Below are 19,578 nucleotides of genomic sequence, written 5' to 3' on the forward strand. Positions count from 1 at the left end.
CTTAATGTCAGCGCTCGTAAAATCGGGTTGTTCTGCCGTCAGGTCCAGGAACGTAGTCGACTCTCTGAAACTAAACGCGACGTGTAATCTTCTTGGTGATCCACGTGGTCGTGCACAATTGATGTTTAGATGTCCCCTTGGATATCATTTAGAAATCGGATGCTCGATCAGCTCGATCCGAACGAAGAAAATGATATCGATGGACAGTAAAAGCAGAGAGTCGATCTCGAATGCAAACGACTTCATAGAACGCGCGCACGGTTGTTCGACCACTTCCCTACACTCCCGAGGCTTCGATAAACGATCGTGCAGCGAAGATAATTCATTCGGTGGAGTTGCGATCCTTTGATCGGTCCACAAGCCAGATCGCCCCCCTCTCCCACACATATGTCCGTCCTTGCTGCTGTCGTTTTCTCGGAAATAATTAACGAACTACGATAAACTATGTGTGCCTGTGCGTGCGTATAGCCAACGATGAAACGTCGTTCTGTGCGTTCCCATGAACGGACCGCTGTTCACGAGCGAAGATGCGGCGACATCCAACGCTCCGCGAAATGACTTATTAGACCGCGGTCGGTTTTCAGGCCTCGCGCGGAAACAGGAACAACACGAGGATCGAGAGGTTATTACTTGCCGTGGTTCCGTTCGCGTTCGAACGATGACGACGCTGATCAGCCGGGCGACTGACTCTCTAGGCTGATTGTGCATCCGCCTGATGAACGTTCACGGGGGACGTTGAACCGTTCCCCGTACGCATTGACTGATCGCACGCTGGTGTATAACTCTTCTACGGCTATGCTGATTCGTACTTTCAGAAAGCATTCGAACAAGACGATCGCGACCAAACGACGACCGAGTGATCGAGATGGCCAAAGAGAAGACGTTCAATCGTTTTCACCGAGCGTGCACACACACGCACACACGAGCACATCGTCAACGGAATGTCCAGCCGCTCCTGAACAACCGGGGCAATGCTTCTGCTGAATATTAAAGGAACGGTACTGTTAACCAGGACATTCCACCGAACGCACGACTTCAATTTGCTAATGATCCTCCAGTGGTTTGTTCGCGGACGTGAATTACGAGGATGACATCCGGTTCAACGATCGAAGCCCAATGAAATCAGCACCCGCTCGCGAATCGCCCGTTCACCTCCGCGACTTACGGTACCCGAGACCCGGAGATTGCTTATTAGGTGACGCCACCGAAAGCAGAATGAAATAGAAAGACCGGTGACAATTTGATAGATTGAGAGGTTTTTTATCACGGGGACTGGCGTCGTTAGGGCCTGGCCAGCCGGTAGAATTATCGGGTGTTTTTTTTTGTGTACGGCGGACCGCTCTCGAATAACTAATAACGAGACACGCGCAAATGCGATGCTTAACGTTCGAGAATGTGTCGTGGAGAACCGTGGACCGACGAAAAAGTGTATTACGCGCACGAACGGGGTCCGTTGTGGGGCCGTTTAAACGAGATAGAATCTCTAGACGGTAGACATCATCGCGGAATGTCGTGAATACGATTTACATCGGGTATGGCTAACAGTTGTCCGACCCAAGTGTCTTATTCTACTTACTAATACGCCTACGGTCGCCACTCTCTTTCTCTCTCAGACACTCATACACTGACCAATTATTGAGACAGATTATTAGTGCAACAACTTTATGATTCTCCTGCAGAAGAAACTATAGAAAGTACTCTCTGGAATTTATTTAACGAACACATTTTCACACTATCTATATTAAATATATTCATTGTCTCTTGCCGCCATTTACGTGGCATTCTTATATCTTAATATTTTTCTTTATTAAATAACTAAATGTGTGTTTCTGCACTCGGTATGCTCGAATATCAATAATCTATTCTGTTTACTTGCAAACGGCAAGGTGACCCCTGCTCCGTCACCTCTAAATATTAGCGGAACCACACTAATTTCTAATGGATCGGTGTGATCGGTAAATCGCAAAGATCAGTCTGAATCGCAGGGAAAGATATTGGCGGTCACTGTCAACGTGGGAATTGAATTTCGCGGAGTTTCTCGTAAAGACAGGCGAAGCAGGTAAGCCAGCGGGCCGACGTAAACCGTCGTGAATGCTTACGAAAGGTAACGGATAGCGTTCGCGCGAAACAATCGATGCGGTTACGTATGTATAAGGCACGGGCGCGTGCGTAGAGCCGGTGCAATGCTGAATTAAACGGGCACGCTAATTTTAGCGTGGCTTCGCCGCGGAAGCGAGATTAATGCCGCCCCAGACGAGGCCGGTGAATTAAGGCTGATCCGTATCGTTAAGGACAGGGCAAGTTTGATACGAAGGGCAGCACGCGGGCACCGCGGAGCGAAGCGCTAACGATCTAATTAAACGGCCCCTGCGCAATTAGATTCCCTCGCCGCGGACGTTCTACTTCGCGGCGCGATACGACAGTCCGACCAAACTTTCGAAACGCTAATTACTTCGCCTCTACTTCGACCGTTCAAAGAGAGAAAGCGAGAAAGAATCGCCGACCGACCCCCGTGTGTTTCAAACTGCGTCTAGCATCGTTGCGATTTCAGCGTCGATCCCGAACGGATTTTGCCGCAGTGCACGGCATGCTGGGGGTTTGTGTGTGTGTGTGTGTCGATGGGAACGTTTTTAAACCTTCGTTTTAAGTTTTCGACGTCGGTATCCAAACACCCTTTGTATTACTATTTCAAGGCAGAAGTTCGATTCCCTTTATACAAAGGAAAAAAGTCTTAACGTACGTTCACGAATCTTGATGCCTTTGATTGCGAAACGAATCCGCGGATTTGTGGAATCGTTTAATTAGCAAAACATGGGTTCCCCGCGTTTGGATTTAATAGTGGATAATGAAAATGGAAGGTAAACCTTGTGTCGCGGGTAGAGGAAACGCTCGTAAGCCGCCGCGAGATCGTTGAAAAAAATACGGAAGTACCGATCGAGCAGAGAAATATTTTCGTAATAACCGTAATTAGAGATTGCGTCGCGGGTACGAGAAGCCGCTCTTGGTCGTCCGAGGCGTGCAGTGAAAAGTGGCTTGCCTGGACGGAGCGATGAGAAAAAAAATTCTGCCGCCGACAAAAAGGAGTCATCGTCATTAGCCCGTTGGTCACCAGCGGTCGTCGCTGCCTCGTCACCGCGTCGGCCCCTCTTTGAATCTCTCTCGTCGCCCGGTAAATGGTTACAGTTAATGATTAGTTTATGATTTTTTTCCTTCCTCCAATCTTTTATTGGCCGACTTCTACCGGAGGGGCGACCGGTAGCGGGATTTCTTTCGGTGGTATGCCACTGTCCGCGGAATCGCTACCCATGAAATCGTAATTGACATCGTGAAACGTGAATTTAAGCGGCAATTAAGCGACGCCGGCCACTGGAAAGTAGGCGAGACGGCGAATTCGAGCGGTAGAGGTTGGGATTCTACGGCCGACATTGTTCTCTCGGTAGACTTCGTTGAGCGCGTCGAAGACGTTATTCCTTGGTATGTATTTTTATATTTTTTGGGTAATTAGTGATTTCTGTCTCTTCGAAGAGTTGATTGAATTGGTGGAACTTGTTTCGCTTTGCTACAGCAGAACGGGTACACGAATCGTTTCGTTTGTTCCGTTGTATCTGTGACCTGAAACAGTGTTCGTCTTCGTTTCTGATTCATTTAACACGCTCGAGATTGCCGTGGCTTGCTGGCTAACGATTTAGCTTCCGTTATGGCACTCCACGCGTCGACTACAATTAGCCAGCGCTAAAACGAGAGTCAGTCGTTGAGCAATATTAAATTTATAACCGCCCGATAGCTCGCCACTCTCGTGGCGCACTATTCGTGGGATGGTAGGAACACGAGGGAATCGCGTGGGCGTGGATCGCCAAATGGGAGAATAGCAGCAGAGGAGGCCGTGAAATTGGTCGCTGGCCAATTATCGGATTTGCGAACCACGATCTAACTGATTCCTAGAACCTGTCCTCGTGTGCACATTCAATGAAGAGTAACGATGAAAAGTGACGTGGAGAATCATCGTTCTTTAAAAGAAACAAAAGTAACCGTGTGAGAAAAAAAAATAAGGTGTCGAAAGTGCACCTGCGAATGCGCGGATAAAATTTAAGGAGGCGCAAGTACAGGGGGCAAATTGAAGACGTTTAAAACGAGAACGAGTTGTTGGCTGGAGGGTTTCGAGGAACAAGCGATTTGTTCATAAGCTCGCGTTAATGTACGCGTTTCACGCGAACGAAATCGAGCGTTCCTCGGTGGCGCGTTTCGACGTAGGTCGCATTACGGCGCTCGCTAATAAACGACTGCGCGCCCATGGGGGGATAAACATCGTGTATGCATAGACGCGAGTAAATGGATTGTCGAGAAAAAAAAAGTAGAAACAGGGAAATTGGGGGGTATTTCTTCGGTGGCGGCGCATAAACGCCGGGAAGCAAAACAATATCAATGGAGAGCAAATGGATCGTATATGACGTTTTAAAGAATATTCAAAGTATCGTCGAGGGCACAACCATTCCGTTTAAATAGTCGTAGTATCATTAATCCCTAACGTTAGCCCTCCTCAAGTGCACTCTCTTCTACATTACACCGTCACTTCGTATGATTATACCTTACACGAAATGAAATCTTATTTTCTTTGCGATCGATACACAATTAAACTTCAGGAATAGATTAACCCAGATAAGCCTGGAATTGTTTTCCGATTTTCTTAAAAAATATATTTACCCCAGTACCAGTTCAATTTCTGTATTATCGTTAGCTAGTTTTCAGAAAAATCCCGTCCAATTTCAATCCATTCCATTCCAAAAGTATATTAGGCCAGATACAACACGTGCCAAAAATCGAAAACCAAAATCACATTACAATTATCCTTTTACAAGGACGACAGGCTTCTCCGAGTAGGTTGCACGTACAGGTTCAGATCCAGGTTCTCCCACAGGTATTGCGAGCGTAATCTGTGTTTCGATATCAACAAAAAAGAAAAAAATACTAAACGTGTTACCGGTTGATAAATCGCATTGGCAGGCGACTATTTCGAATTCCTGACCTCCATGCCCGCGACTCACCTCTATCGATTCGTTCGACAGAACGATAATAAGGCTGACAACGATTTCGCAACGGGGAAACACACATAGACGAAGTAATCTCGTCGCTACGGATAAAAATGTCGGAACAAAGGCGGTCCCGAGGGTGCGGGGTGTGAGCGCGCGTGGAATCGAAGACAAGTCTCCGGTTAACGCGAAATTGGTACATTTCCAAACGATACCACACAGGATAAGGAGAGCAGTCGATCGTAAATCAACGGCAAATTAGACAGCGAGGGAGAAACTCGCGCGTCGATTAAAAGCCGGGGCCCGTTGGTTGGTACAACACGGTAACCGAGCAGAAAGATCATGCGTGCGCCTATTAGACGCATGCCTCGTGCGAAAGGTTAAGATCGATCGCACGCGAAACGCTGTTTCAGCTTTACAAACCGATCTTGGGGCCCGCGGTTTTTCGCGAAACTAATTACTTCGCGGGTATATCGATTACGTCCGCACGCGATTCCGATATTTGCGATGCCGGCCACCGATTCGACGGCCACCACACGGACGCGTCCCTTTTGACTTTCGATTGACCGACGGGAAATAAGCATAAATAGAGATCAGGGACTAGCGTGGTCTGTTCCAGGAGCGATTAATTTGGGAGGGAATCACGTGCACCGAGATCGATCACGGGGCGATCGGGAATTAATCAAACCTTAGGTATAGAGAACGCTTGTTTCAACTACACTTAAATGTTGATGGAGAATACGGCGCGAACCCGATTCGTATCGACTACAGGAGGGAATCTGGTTAATGGAAAAATCGAGGATTTCTTACGATCCACGCGCGAAATTTCCTTGACGAATCGAGGAAGCGAAAACAGGAGAAATTGGAAGAAACGAATGATTCTGCTCGAGAATCGAGATTCGACGTCAATAATTTCAACCTATGTCTTTGTGTGGCTACCACCCTTTTACAAGTATCCACCTTTTCTTAAATATAAATATTTTAATTAACAAATGAAATTTTTCCTATTACTATTCTAATTTTTTTCTACCATTTTCACTTTTCCTGTGCCCACCAACCCCATTTATATTGGAATATTGGAATAAACGAACGGAATTTTTCCACTTGTCCGTGAATGTAGCACAGACCAAAAGGCCGCGAACTAAAGGCAGGACCTACGGTGTTGTCGGTGGCCAAGACGTGGCCCCTGGTACGTCGATCTCGATCACAGTTGTTCCTCGGGTTACGTTCCGTCACGTGGGTAGCCGTATATAAATTATTCTTCGGCTCGGCATTTGCGGCGCATTTAATTGTGACAACGAGATTGATCGCTGCCCGCGACTGCTCGCCCCGTGCTCGCGCCATTAATATCGCGGGACACGATTTACGCGGCGGGATAATGCATAATCGAGAAACAAAAGTGAGCGCATTGAATACACCCGTGGACGTGTGGCATTATTAAGTATTATATTTAAATCATTTGTTGCCCGGGCACATCGGTGTGTGCTAACGAGGGGGCCACGACAGCGGGGGCTTTAACGAGCCGAGCACGCCCACGCGGTTTTATCGTTTCAGGGTAAGCATCGTTCGGATCTTGACGAATGACTCGTGTCTACCCCCCTCCCCAACCCCTCCCGCGACGCTACCACCCCTGTACCCTTTAAGAGAGCTTCGACTTCCACGAACCGCAATTCCATTGTGACAAAACTGTAAATTGAATATCGATCGGAGTACAGCTTTCTGTGTCATGTCGTCGACCATTAAACAACCCTTGCCGCGCTCGCGTCCCTCGTTTCCGCAGCTCGAAAATTAGTTTCGTGGGTTCGACCAATCGAACCGATCGAACCACCATATACATATACCTTTCGAAGAATTCTTATCGCTCGGTGTTGTTCGAACCCCTCGACTCAAAAACGATTCGGTACAATTAGAAGGCTTGTTCTTGAATTACAATATTATATTCGTGACGGTGTCATGGTCGAAGAACGATCGTTATCCAAATCAGCTGAATATCTCGAGCAAATTTCCTCGCGTGTCAACGTGTTTATCGTCGTAATTATCAGACCGGAAGGTACTTGTCCCGGAAAATTGAAAGGCTACTTTCTCGGGTTTACGTCCCCGGAGATACCAATCGATCAATCAATTTATAATTTCATCGCAAGGTAATATCGAACGAGCAAGAATTTTAATAACGACACCGTAAAGCGATCCCGCCTCGCTGCTGCTTTGCTCGACGAGCAGCACATCACAGGCAGCTCCATTATCGATCACAAGGATCGAGCTCAATGTAACGTCATAACCTATCCCCGTACCGACAACATAATTTCTCGTGCGACAACGACGTCGATGGATAATTCATCGTCTACAACGAGACCATTGAAAAAGGGGGGGGGGGCGCACCTCGAGAAAGAGGAAGCGAGCCATGTGTCGTTCGGAAGGACGACATCACGGTTGGGGCTGAGCACGCCTCGGAAGAATCCGATCTTTCGTATTACGCCCGGGGAATTTCATCGGTGTCACCTGCCGGCGACAAGACGTCGTTGATGAAATTACACGTCCCCGTAGGAAATTGCGACACGTCGTCGGCCGTGGCTGATTACCAACGGCCCAGCTTGCGACCGATTCTCGACGCGACAGTGGCGCGTGTATTACGTGTATGCTCAGGCCTTTACGAGGCTCGTCAGGCTGTTTCTCGCGGCGCCTTTTACGCGTAAATATACTACGACCGAGTTCTGCGGTTTGACTTCCTTAGATACTTTCTAGATTGATCACGCGCAGATTTTATGGACAACCGTGCGTGTAACTGCAGTCCAGAGAAGGTAACGAGATTGAACCCGAAGAGTATCATGACGCGATCGTAAACACTTCCTCGATGGAACATTCTGGTAATCTTGATGATCCTATTTTGAAATTGATCAACACTTCCTGTTCCTGGCTTCTGGGGCTTGTTAGTGGGAATTTCGGAATTTAAAACTATTTTGTTAGCTCTTATATAGGTAATAAAACGGAATTAGTACATATACAAATCACTTTCAATGTGATTTAACATATTGCTTTACACAAAACAATCCGCCAGAATGGTTTGTACATTCTATTGCTAACAGTTACCATAATGATGGCCAGCAACGTAGTGAAACTATAGATGATTATACAGCAAACATTATGCGTAACGATAGGTGGGGTGATCCTGAAGTTGAAGGCAGAATACTTTGTGAGAAGTATGATGTAAAATTGCATGTTATAGAGAACCAGACTGTTGATAACCAAGATCTGTCTTTGCATCAATTAATAGACAATTCAGGTTCAAAAAATGCAGGTGAATACAATAAAGTTAATTATGACGACAGTATGTCAAATCACTTACCGTGCATATCGTTGGAGTTTGCCCGTGTATCTTGCTGCCATCGATGAAGTCCGGAGCCTTGGGCAACTCCGAGTGTGTCCTGGATGATAAAGGAGACGATGTTGGGACAGTGCTGGCGTTCGACACGTGAGTGGTAGGCAGCGGTGCGCCAAGGGGGATTTCCGGTCGGAAGAACCACGTCGGCCACTGTAACACCGATAATAAAGTGTCGTTATAATTTGAAACATTGCCGCGCTTAAAAGCACCCTAGACTGTCAAGTAAGAATAACCCCAAGCAATAACGCTCCACTCACGGCTAATCACTTCGTCCCAAAGAGAACACAGTTATGTTCCAAAATGAAAATCAAATTTCTCATTGTACAGATTCCGGAAGTGCAAACTGATCCGCGATACAGAAAAAGGAATTCGTAAAAAAAGAAGAATTTACACTAGCAGCCAAAAGAATAGGACCAAGTCTAGTAATTAAAGAAGTACAAAAATATTATTCAACGAAAATTTGGTAAAAGTAATATGCTAAATCCGATTGGAATTGATTCGTATATCTATAGATTTCATGACTTTTTAATAATAATTTATTGTTCCAACAATCATAAACGTTGATCCCATACTTTTGGCCCATAGTGTATACATTATGAATCAAACTATCCTCGTAATTTTAACAGATAGTTTATCGCGAAGATAACGAAGGAAACACACAGAAAAAGATCTTCGAGTCAAGGAAGAAACTGTATTAAGTGCTTGGTACCGTCAGCCTGTCATCGAGCGAATTTCCTACCCGGAAAAAAAATGGTGGCTGACTCTTATCCGCGTTCCAGCGTGCAGATAAAGCCCTTACTATGTCCGGGGACCAGGCATTAGTGTCACAGAATGAATATGAATGGTCCATTGTGAAGTGTTCTTACAGGGGGAACCCAGGGGGGAGACGGATGAAAAGAAGCCACGGTGTTCCGTTCACCGTGGTACGTAAAGACCTTTTGATCGTTCTTCCAGGTCCGGGCGACACGAATTCCGCGCGATTATTCCCATTGATGTGTCACGGCGAAACGTTCGCCGTCGGTGCTCGATGCGATCGCGACCGCGACACAATAGCGGGGACGCCATTAATGGCTACGCTGCCGGTGCGCGTCTTCCGTTAAGTTCATTTTGATCAAGGTGATGTCCTTTACCGGATGTCGTTGGTACACGCAGTTCATAGGATCCTTCTTTGTATTTTTTTTTTTCATTTGAACTTGGAAAAATTCAAACTTGATTTGTAATCGGAAGGACGCGGTAGACATTTTTGTTTACGCCATACCAACTGGAAGGAGAGGAATCGCCGATAGTGTAATCGATTGGAGAATTTCTTTTCGTATCAAATAAAATTCGGATTGGATTTGAATGATTGTATTGGCGCAGGGATCGATAGATCATTGTGTTGCAAAGAATGTTTCTGTAAAGAAGGGAAGAATGCAATATTGTAGAGCGGTCGAGAATCAACTGGAATTCGAAGAGCCGGAGTTCCAATCGGGAGATCGGCAAAACACAGTTTTGGGTCAATAGGAACGAAGCGGAAGATGGTCTGCGTGGATTCTCTACCGAATCTCCAGTGGTGCATGGAGTCCAACGAGGTATACTACAAATAAGCCTGCACCATGAAAATCTTACGTCACAGGATGTCGCAATATCTCGTGTTACGGTTATTTTCGGGCGCAGAGATAGAGGAAGGAAGTCCCGATTGATCACGACAGGGTAGAAAGATTTCAGGGTGGTCTGGCGAATGTCTCTTGTCGTTGACTGCGCGGGAGTTAACGCCAAAACCGAAATAACAAACTCCTAAAGTCGGTGAGTTAACGCCCGCCTTGTCGAGGTCTCGACGTTCTGTTATTTTCACTTTTACCGCAGCCATTTTGTACGCAAACCGTAACCAATAAGAACATACTCGATCATTTCCCGATTCCCAGTTCTGTCCTGGTTCCCCGGACTTTTCTCAAACTGTAACGCCTATCTGACGTAATGGAGAGATGCACTTTGGACAGAATGCAAATGAAAAATAATCAGTTCTCGTTTGGTAATTTCAATAGATTTAGAATTTCTACGAAAGATTCAGGTTTGTCGATGGATAAATCAGAATGAAACACGTGCATCGTCGATAGTCGAACTCGCCACGTGTAATATCGGCGGACTATTTTTGTACGACTTAGGGGAGACTGCGGCATGGAATGTCTGAAATTCCATCCCCGCGAGTCACCGAACAGTCAGCTGTAACCAAAGTAGACGGTTCGTATGGATCTTATCGTGTCGAAGGAAAATATTTGCGTTGTAATTAATCACGGGGCCCCGCAGCGACGCTCCTACGACAGAATTCTTAGTCACGATCATAATCGTGATCTACGAAGGAGCCACCCTCTTCTCGTTCAAGAACCGACGATCTAAAAGTAGCAAATAGCGACATAATTCTTTTGGAGGCGCCACGGCAAAACACGAAGCTCCTTTTATTCAAAAGAGCCATATCAAACGAAATTCTTCTTATGAACCGATCAGAGTTATCTGACTTGATCTAATTTTTGTAATCGATTAAATAATTGTTTTTTCGTAAAAGCACGGTGCCCAGTTGAAAATTAAGTGAAACTAAAATTTCATACATTCCTGTGGAAGATTCAACCGATATTTTTCAATATTATGAATGAATATTATGAAAATCAGTGCGTTAAATAGACGGTTGGTCACAAGAAAAAAAGTCGGATAATAATTACGATCGATAAGAACCGTTCGTCGCTCGGTCTTCAATTTGACCCGAAGGACCCGCGGTTTCGTACGTAATCAATAATCAGTAATCGTCGCTTAAGAATCATTAAACGGGCCCACCGCGTAATTACACGCCGGGACAGATTGCACGTTACAGGGACCGTGTGGTTATCGATTGCGATCGACGAAATTGATTCGCGGGGCCCGGACCAGAGTATCGTTGCGATCGAGGAACTGGAACCGATGGAAATCAGGACGAATACATCTGTGAAACGGGTCGATAAAAATTTATGCGCGACGCTTTCGGAATGATATACACTACCGCCAAAAGCGTGGGACTAAAGATTATGATTAATGGAGCAATAAATTATTATTCTGTTACGATATAATAAGTCAGGGGATCAGTACATATATGTACAAATACTTTCCCATCAGATTTAGCATATTACATTCATTAAATCTTCGCCGAATAATATTTTTCTCCTTCTTGAATTATCAGACCTGGTCTTATACTTTTGTCTGGTAGTGTACAAATTCAAACGGAGTAAGTTAAAGGAAATTATAAATAGTCTCTCGCTGCAGTATCTAGAACAGGAATCAAGTCAAAGTCCCGAAATTCTTATTTCGAAAGTAATCCAACAAATGTAAGAACACCTAAAACGAAACGAACGAAAGGACAGTTTCTTTTAATACCATATAGAAGTTGAAGCATCCCCATAGATTGATGACGTATGGACAATCATGCTGGGCGATAAAATAGAGATAATTCCAAGGAATTCGAAGGTATTCACTCGAATGATAAGTGAAAATCAGACGTTTCCCGTATCCTTTTCTCCCGAGTCCAAAGGAAAGCGACATACCAACGCGTCGTTCCATCATCATCCCCCAACGAAGGACGGTCGGTGCTTTACGAGCAAAGGATGGGGTCGATTACGCGTTTTACCGAACATTACGCTTACGACGATGCAATTTCGCGACAGGCATCAATTTCGAGGGGACACGCTACCCATCGTCATGGCCAAGCTACGCCTAAGAGCGTCCGAGGTTCAGGCTCGTGTTCGACCTATGCAAATCCCTTGTACACAAGGGGCCCCCGCTCATCTTCGGGCTCGGTGCACGGGGTAAACACACCGAACACATCCGATCGATTCTGCTCGTTAGTGTCGCCGAATACCTTGTTGCAGGGGTCATCCAGGGGGATACACTTCCCCGTCCAGTACGCGATCGCACGCACGATAGAGAGAGGATCTTTAAGCTTTATCTTTCTTGGATCTTAACCGGACGAACGTGTAACGACGTTTCGGCCAGTCATTTTCGAGAGTTATTTCCACGAGGACGCTTTGGAACGTAGATGGTGCATGATCATTATGATCAAGGCGAGACTACGGGAAATGTGTACTCGAGGAATTTACGCGTTACAGTAAAACATCGATGACTGTTCGAAAATTCCTCGGCATTGAACATTATATATTTTATAAACTAATGGTCATATGCGGCTGAAACAAATATCATTGGCTCCAGAATTCCAAGCTCTATCACTGTCTTGAACATTATTAAAAAGTCATGCTTACACCTGGGGACCTCTCATTGTCAGTGCCGAGGAGTCTTCGAATACTCATCGAGGATTTACTGTATTCCGTGGAAACGGTAAAATAAAGTGTATTTGTCGTGTGTGAATGGTCGTCGATCCGCGGTTAACATCTCTGCTCGATCAAGAAGCGACGGGGTCCCGACAGCTGTGATAATTAGTACGAGGGCGATGGGTAGGGTATACGGGGCGAGGTGAACGCGTGTAAGTACGTCGACGATCATTGTGCCGCTCCATCATCTGCGTCATTAATACATCGCCGGTGCACGGAGGGGAGGGGGCGTTAATCTTGGCTGCCACGAAAAACAATCGGCTGGCTTCATGGAAGTTTCAATGTAACCAGCCGCGCGTCCAAAGAACAGCATGATGTATTCGAAGCTGCACGGCGGCATCTATTTTCGTGCCCGGGAACGATGATCTTTTCTATCGAACGGTTTCCTGGCGATCGCCCGTGGGACGACGATGATGGAAGGTGAAACGTCGGCTGTGATCGGTGAGTAGGAGGTGCGAACACATGTACCGGAGGGGGGTTTTCTTTTTGAAAAAACCTATGAAATTCATGTTTCCCCGTATACTTTTCAAACGCAACATTCATCCGAACGTCGTTACGTTCTGTCTTCGCTTGATCGATGGATAACCTATCCTTAAACGCGTGAATAAGAAGGTTGGAGATGGGATATCTGCTAACCTTGAATCGTCCAATGATCACCAAGTTTCTTATTCGAGGAATATTATACTACTATGTTTCTTTCGACGAATCCATGTATTTGTATAGAATGATAGACCCTATACAAGAAACAGAAAACTTCTCGAAAAACATTACCCAAGAAACTCCGTGAATCTGCTTCCCGCGAGAGTCTCTGGGTGACCGGAGGTTAAAACATCTAACGAGCATGAAATTCAACGAATAAAATGAACGAGGCTCTACGAACGTCATGCAAGGTACACACATTCACACGATTGCTCGTCGAAACGCGATGGTGGGCACCAGTGCTCAATTGTGACTGGTTAAACGACCAGTCGACCAGGTTTATCTGATGCGGTTCTGCCCATTCGGTGTGACACTCGCGTGTCATATCACGCGCGTCACACACCCGTGACATCCTCGCGCGACACACCGCTCCGTAGACCAAGGCGAGCTCGGCGAGCGCGTGCGACACGCTACGCGCCGCCCACTTCGTGTCCCGTAATTACCGACGACAAAGCGTCCAGGCCATCAGCATAACGTGACAACAGAACGAGGCGCACTCTTGCACACTGTGATAGGCCACGCCACCACGGCGACGAATTAATTTGCGCCGAGCGTGCTCGATTACCATCGGACGTGATTTTTCGTTTTTTCTTTTCTTTTTGCACGAAAGCTGGCTCGCTCGAGCGAAGGAAATCTGTTTTCACTTTACCGAGGCCGTGGTAGGGAACGACGACAGCCTCGGTAATTGTATATTCCTAGCTATCGCTTCATCGTATGTTCCGATTCGCTTTCGGAGTCGGATAATGCGGGAGTAATTTGAAGAAAATTCGATGGAATCTGTCTTTCATCGACTTACGTGTAAGATGCGCCGAGTTCTTTCATTTTTCATTTTGGTAGGTGAATCTATCGATTCCTTCGACGTTGTAGTTTTCTATAACAGCGATGTACAGTAAATTATCGATGAGTGGTCGAAGGCTCCTCGGCACTGTGGTTTAGATGTCATCCCCATCACTGCACTATTGTCTGATTCCAGAGGACCCCCCCCCGCCCCCGCCCAGTGGTGGTGATGAAGTAGATATAGAGCCTTTATTGTAATATCTTTATAAGCGTCTATGATTCTATACAGTCTCGAGTAACTATCAATAAAGGGGAATCCATTGATATTTTATCGATTAAAGCAAATCAACATATGCTGATAACCCTTTACCCTGTTGACTTTTCTGACACAACTACAAGTACGCGTCCAAGAAGAGCAAAGTCCTTCTCGGTTTTCCTGATCGAAAGTTTCCAAGCGAACAACGTGCAATTAAAGGTGCATAATAGACACTGCAGGTGACGCAGTTTATCGATACTAAAGCGTGGATATCGCCGTGGACCCCACCCCTGCGAAGTGAATACCACGCGAAACGGGCGTTTCACGAGAAATCACAGTAATTCAAGACACACGGGGCCAGGCCTCGTCGCGGTAAATTCACCAACAACGCGACCACTCGGCGGCGCAGCAGAAGGTAAGATTGACGTTTCCCGACGCGAAACATAATTATTACCTTTCTCGAGAGACGTATGGGAAAATTCTAGCGCCAGCGCCAACGCCGGCGCACCTCCTCCGTCACCTGCGAGAGCGTAATCAATCGGCTGGACGTGAGTCATAGCCGGTTTCAGGTATCTCGCAACGCCTCGTCGCCGAGCGTTGTGTACCAGGGCCCCCGAGGAATTACTTTGTATTACGGTCCAGGCGACGGGGAAAACAAGAATTTTCCGCTCCCCCTGTCCCTCCCACCGTTGGGAAACGCAGGGACCTCGCTCTTGCGCGGACGGCCTCGCGGTTATTGGCTATTAACGCGCTGGTCACTGGATATATTACGGCCATTATAGGCTCTAAGCATATAAATGGCTGCTTACGCGGCAAAGGTAATAATACAGAGTTCAATGTTACATTACAAATGTCCGTGCTTAGTCCACTTTACGGCCCCTGCGCGACAGGACTCTTTCTCGCTTCCGCAATTTCGTCGACGACGCCCGCAGGCCGTGTCCTCTCGACAGCATTAACGAGAATATCGTCGAGATTTATGACGATGCGTTTAGTGTTGTTCTTGTTTCAAAGAATTCAGCAATTTGGAATTCATTTAATAACCGATCGACGAAAGACTAATATAGAAGCGGAAGTTCTAAATATTAATGGTAATGGATTATTTCAGGATTAAACGTATGAGTAAAAAAGGTCCAATATGTCTATATCATGTTTCTAACTGAAAAGGACCTTGTATCCCTCCCGTTGATGCTCGCAACAAAGTCACGGAACTCGACAGCTTCGAGCGTCAGCTTACAGCCTCGATATCCTCGAACTTTGAACCATAATTCTCAAACTAATGAGCATTCCAAGCCGCGACAGGCGAGAAAAGCACGACTCCTCGCCAGTCACTCGCTCCGTTCTCCCCTTTATAAAAAGGATCTGGCCAGACTCTGTCTCTGTCTCGCGTGCAACGCGTCCGACATAATTATTAAACGCATTTCCAGGACCGGGGGGGACCGTTCGATAGCAGATAGGCTTTCGGGATGAACGTCGCGGGGTGACTCGTTGTTATTACCCGCGAGGCCGGTCATTATCCTCTAACCGAGGACGACAAGGCACCACTTACCAGAGTGACTTCTATCGGCGACCTATCAGACGCGGCGCGTTTCAGGGTTGCGTGGAGTCGACTTCACGGGACACGTACAACGTCCCCGCTTAAATAAGAAATGCGATAATGCCGTGTAAGGTGGTGGCGAGAAGTAAAGAAAATAAACCCTGGTCAACATCGACGATCCTCCCTTCCTTGGGCTCCGGACTGTCTATCCACCGCATTATTTACCATTTTATTCGGTATACTTATCGCGTACGCGCGCACGAACGGGACAACCCGCTCCAATACGCACACAAGAGTTTTCCCTGCGATTTGCCTGTTCCTTCTTTTTTTTTTTCCAACACGCTCGATGCGAATTAATATTGCAGGGAGAAAGACTCGATAGACGATAACGGCGAGAGCTGCGACGTGAATTAGCAAAATGGAAAACGGTCCCTTCGCTGATCGTTTATTAACATGTTTCCCTTCGTAAATACTTATTGTTATATTCTCGGTGTATTCGAACGGTTAAGTGTCATTGTAACTGTACCGTTGCACTGTAACTGTAAACTTGTACTGTTACACCGAAGTTGGAGGTTTTTTTCATAAAATCTGAACGGTCCTGATGGTTTTGGAACGTATACGTAGGAGATTCAGTTGAGAAATTCAAGTATTCCTTCCAAAAATAAGTAGAAGAAAGAAAAAAGTTGGAAAAAAATAGATCTGTGTAATATTGATATTTTTCACTTCAAAATAACAAAAAATCAGGCTTATAGTTTTCAAATAACGATTTAAGGGACTGAACGTGAAAAGGTTAGGTCGTAAAGGATTCGGTAAGTGGTATAGAAGTTCCTCGAGGACGGAAATAAAGAAGCGAGACGTGGGTCTTTTAGAGACGTCAAGCTGTCGAGGCACGTCCTTCGAGTTCAATTAATCGCACGCACGAATTATACGCGGACAATGCTATCGCGAATCTCGCGAGGCCCCGCGGGGCGCGCGCGTGTGCGCGCTATGCGACCACACACAACACGCATTAATTCTCTTATTACGGGCATTGTGACGTGCGCGTACATCGACGTTACTGGCATTGTGTACCTACGGCCACGGACGCCCACGGACGCCCGTTATCGAGTATCGAGCGTCGCGACGTCACACTGCAACCCCCCAGCACGCCACTAACGAGCTGTCGTCGCCGTTATCTATCCACGAGTCTCTTGATACCGATGTATCCTCCCCTGTAATCATCGCCCCCTCCAACCAGAGTTTCAACGATGGTGTGTGTAGTTGGAATCCCCCAGTCCGTGCTGATTGGTACGATGTACTCGTCGAGGAGGGAAACTCTCTGCAAATTTAATGGACATCGATGATACGTTCTTCCAAGAATTCGAATTACTCCGTTGAATGTTCTTTCTCCGATGGACGTTACAAAACACGTCGACTTTTTAAATCTTCGATATACAAGTGTTACTTCACGGCGAAATAAACACAACGTTTGCGCCATGCAATCACTTTAATGTCTCGTAGAAACGACTGATGTAAAGCTACATCTCGATCGTGGAATCGTGCAACCTGTTGAAAAGTCGCGAAACACACTGGCGCTGCCGAGAGGGTTCCAGACGCGGAGAACAGACCGACAAGCATGGATGGACCGAGGAGGGAACCCAATTAAAGCACCGAACGCGTCCTAATTAACTCCTCAATTACGCGATTCCCCTCCGATTTCGACGGGGGCAAACAAAGAAGGCAGGACCGGTTCCAGAAACCAGGGTCACCGGCAACATCGACAATACGTTCTTCCTCCCTTCACCCCGTTCTGACCCCAGCCCGGGTGGTATCATCCCCCGGGGCTCTGGGTACACATTATAATTGCGCATATTAAAATGGCGTCACGACTCCGCCATCCATCCATCGAGCCAGCCAGCCATCTTTAATCAATAATGGAGCATCAGGGACCATGACAACAGATACCCTTTCCCGGGGTTTCTGTCTCGTGGACCCTTTCACCTCCACCTCCTACTCCTCCTCCACCTCTACCGTCCCTCGGCAAGGGTTGCCTTGCCTTTCCAACCCGAGTTCGGGTATTCCCGCGTCATATTACGTCAGCGCCCACCGTCCTAACTATCCGTCCAAGAAATTCTAGATATTCCATCCCGTTAGTCTGCTGCGTCGTGGTTCGGGACACTCGACGGAGATGTATTTTCCGAAGGGGTAAATAGTATACGGTTACCTTTAATATATCCCATTATTTGTATTTTCACGTGGTTACATGCTTTTAAATTGTATCTTTATGAGCTACTCGAGAAACCCGTTTAACGGATTGACACCCGATTTTTAGCCTGTAACCTTTTACCCCTGTTAGTATGTGTCTGGGGCAAACACCCCAAGAGAGGAACTAGAGAAACTTATCTGTACAGTAAACCATCGATAAGTGTTCGAAGGATTCTCGGCAATGAACATTAAATATCTCAGAAACAAATATCATTGACTTCGGAATTCCAAAGTCTATCACTGTGCTAAACCTCATTAAAAAGTCAACGTACCAAATTTCACGATGTCTATGAATTCGTTCAAAAATAAGTAACAACGTCTCTATCTCAACGAATGGCCTAGCGATCCACACAACACCTGCACACATAGAAAACCCCACGATTTAAGTCCCCACTCGTGACGCAGATCTATGACAATCGGCAGCATCGTGTTAAACGACCAAATATTAAATCGCTAGCGTCGTTCCGTAAAAGTGGTGATCAACCGTGGTTGATCAGCCATACATCCGGTACGATATTCGACGATCCGTCGAAAGGCTTGGAATCGAAGGAAGTCCCGAAGAGGCGGAATCGCGTACACGGACGATCAATCGGGTGGCGAACCAGGCGGTTGCTGGTAGGAATCTTTCGAAGCGTAACGGCGTGCGTGGCACGTGCGAACCGTACACGCGTTTCCTAGCACGCATTCATCGAGCTGGCCCGGCGCATTCACGTGCGTGTCGGTGCGCCCCGGACACGGCCGAGGTGAGGCTCGATCGGGTCTGAGCTACACACCTGTCAACGTGTCATTATACGTCCGGTAGTTCTGCTTCGGCGTGTCGATTCGCGTAAAATAATGGACGTTTCTAGAAAGATTGTTGCCGGTCTTTGGAAAGCAATCGCGATGATCTACCTGGGAGATAGTGGTCTACCTAGCACGGCCACCCTCTGCGCGATCGAATCCTGACTCGACCACTGGGAAAATTACATCCTGAATTGTAAATACTTTGATTGATTCAAATAATACAAAAGGAAGAATATTCTATGAAGGTTCTTAGAAGTTTGTTGATAATCGTTGTATATACATACATATGTGCAAACATATTAGCTGGAGAAAGGCCATACCACGACTACTCGCGTAGTCCGGCAGAGAATTAATTTCCGATCGAGGCGTTCTAATTACAGCGAAATCAGCGGAAAGCAAGATAAACGAGTCAATCGAAAAACACGCCGTGGCGGCGCGGCGAGGGACACAGAAATTAATCGTATCCGTGCCCGGGAACATGACCACGGCCACGGGGAGATTATCGTTCGCCGTTTAGGCACGGGCTACGTATGTCACACGCAACACCACAC

The 19,578-nt window shown here is 46.6% G+C and overlaps 1 protein-coding gene across 1 annotated transcript in view; it reads right to left on the bottom strand.

The window, feature by feature from the left end:
- Window positions 1–19,578, bottom strand: part of LOC107192100 — an 86,525-nt gene that overhangs the window by 53,700 nt on the left and 13,247 nt on the right. Inside the window, exon 2 of the mRNA XM_015581331.1 lies at window positions 8,371–8,556. Coding sequence (XP_015436817.1) covers window positions 8,371–8,556 — 186 coding nt within the window. The remainder of the gene's footprint in view (window positions 1–8,370; window positions 8,557–19,578) is intronic.

Source organism: Dufourea novaeangliae, unplaced genomic scaffold (assembly GCF_001272555.1).
Source record: "Dufourea novaeangliae isolate 0120121106 unplaced genomic scaffold, ASM127255v1 scaffold1, whole genome shotgun sequence".
Classification (NCBI taxonomy): Eukaryota; Metazoa; Arthropoda; class Insecta; order Hymenoptera; family Halictidae; genus Dufourea; species Dufourea novaeangliae.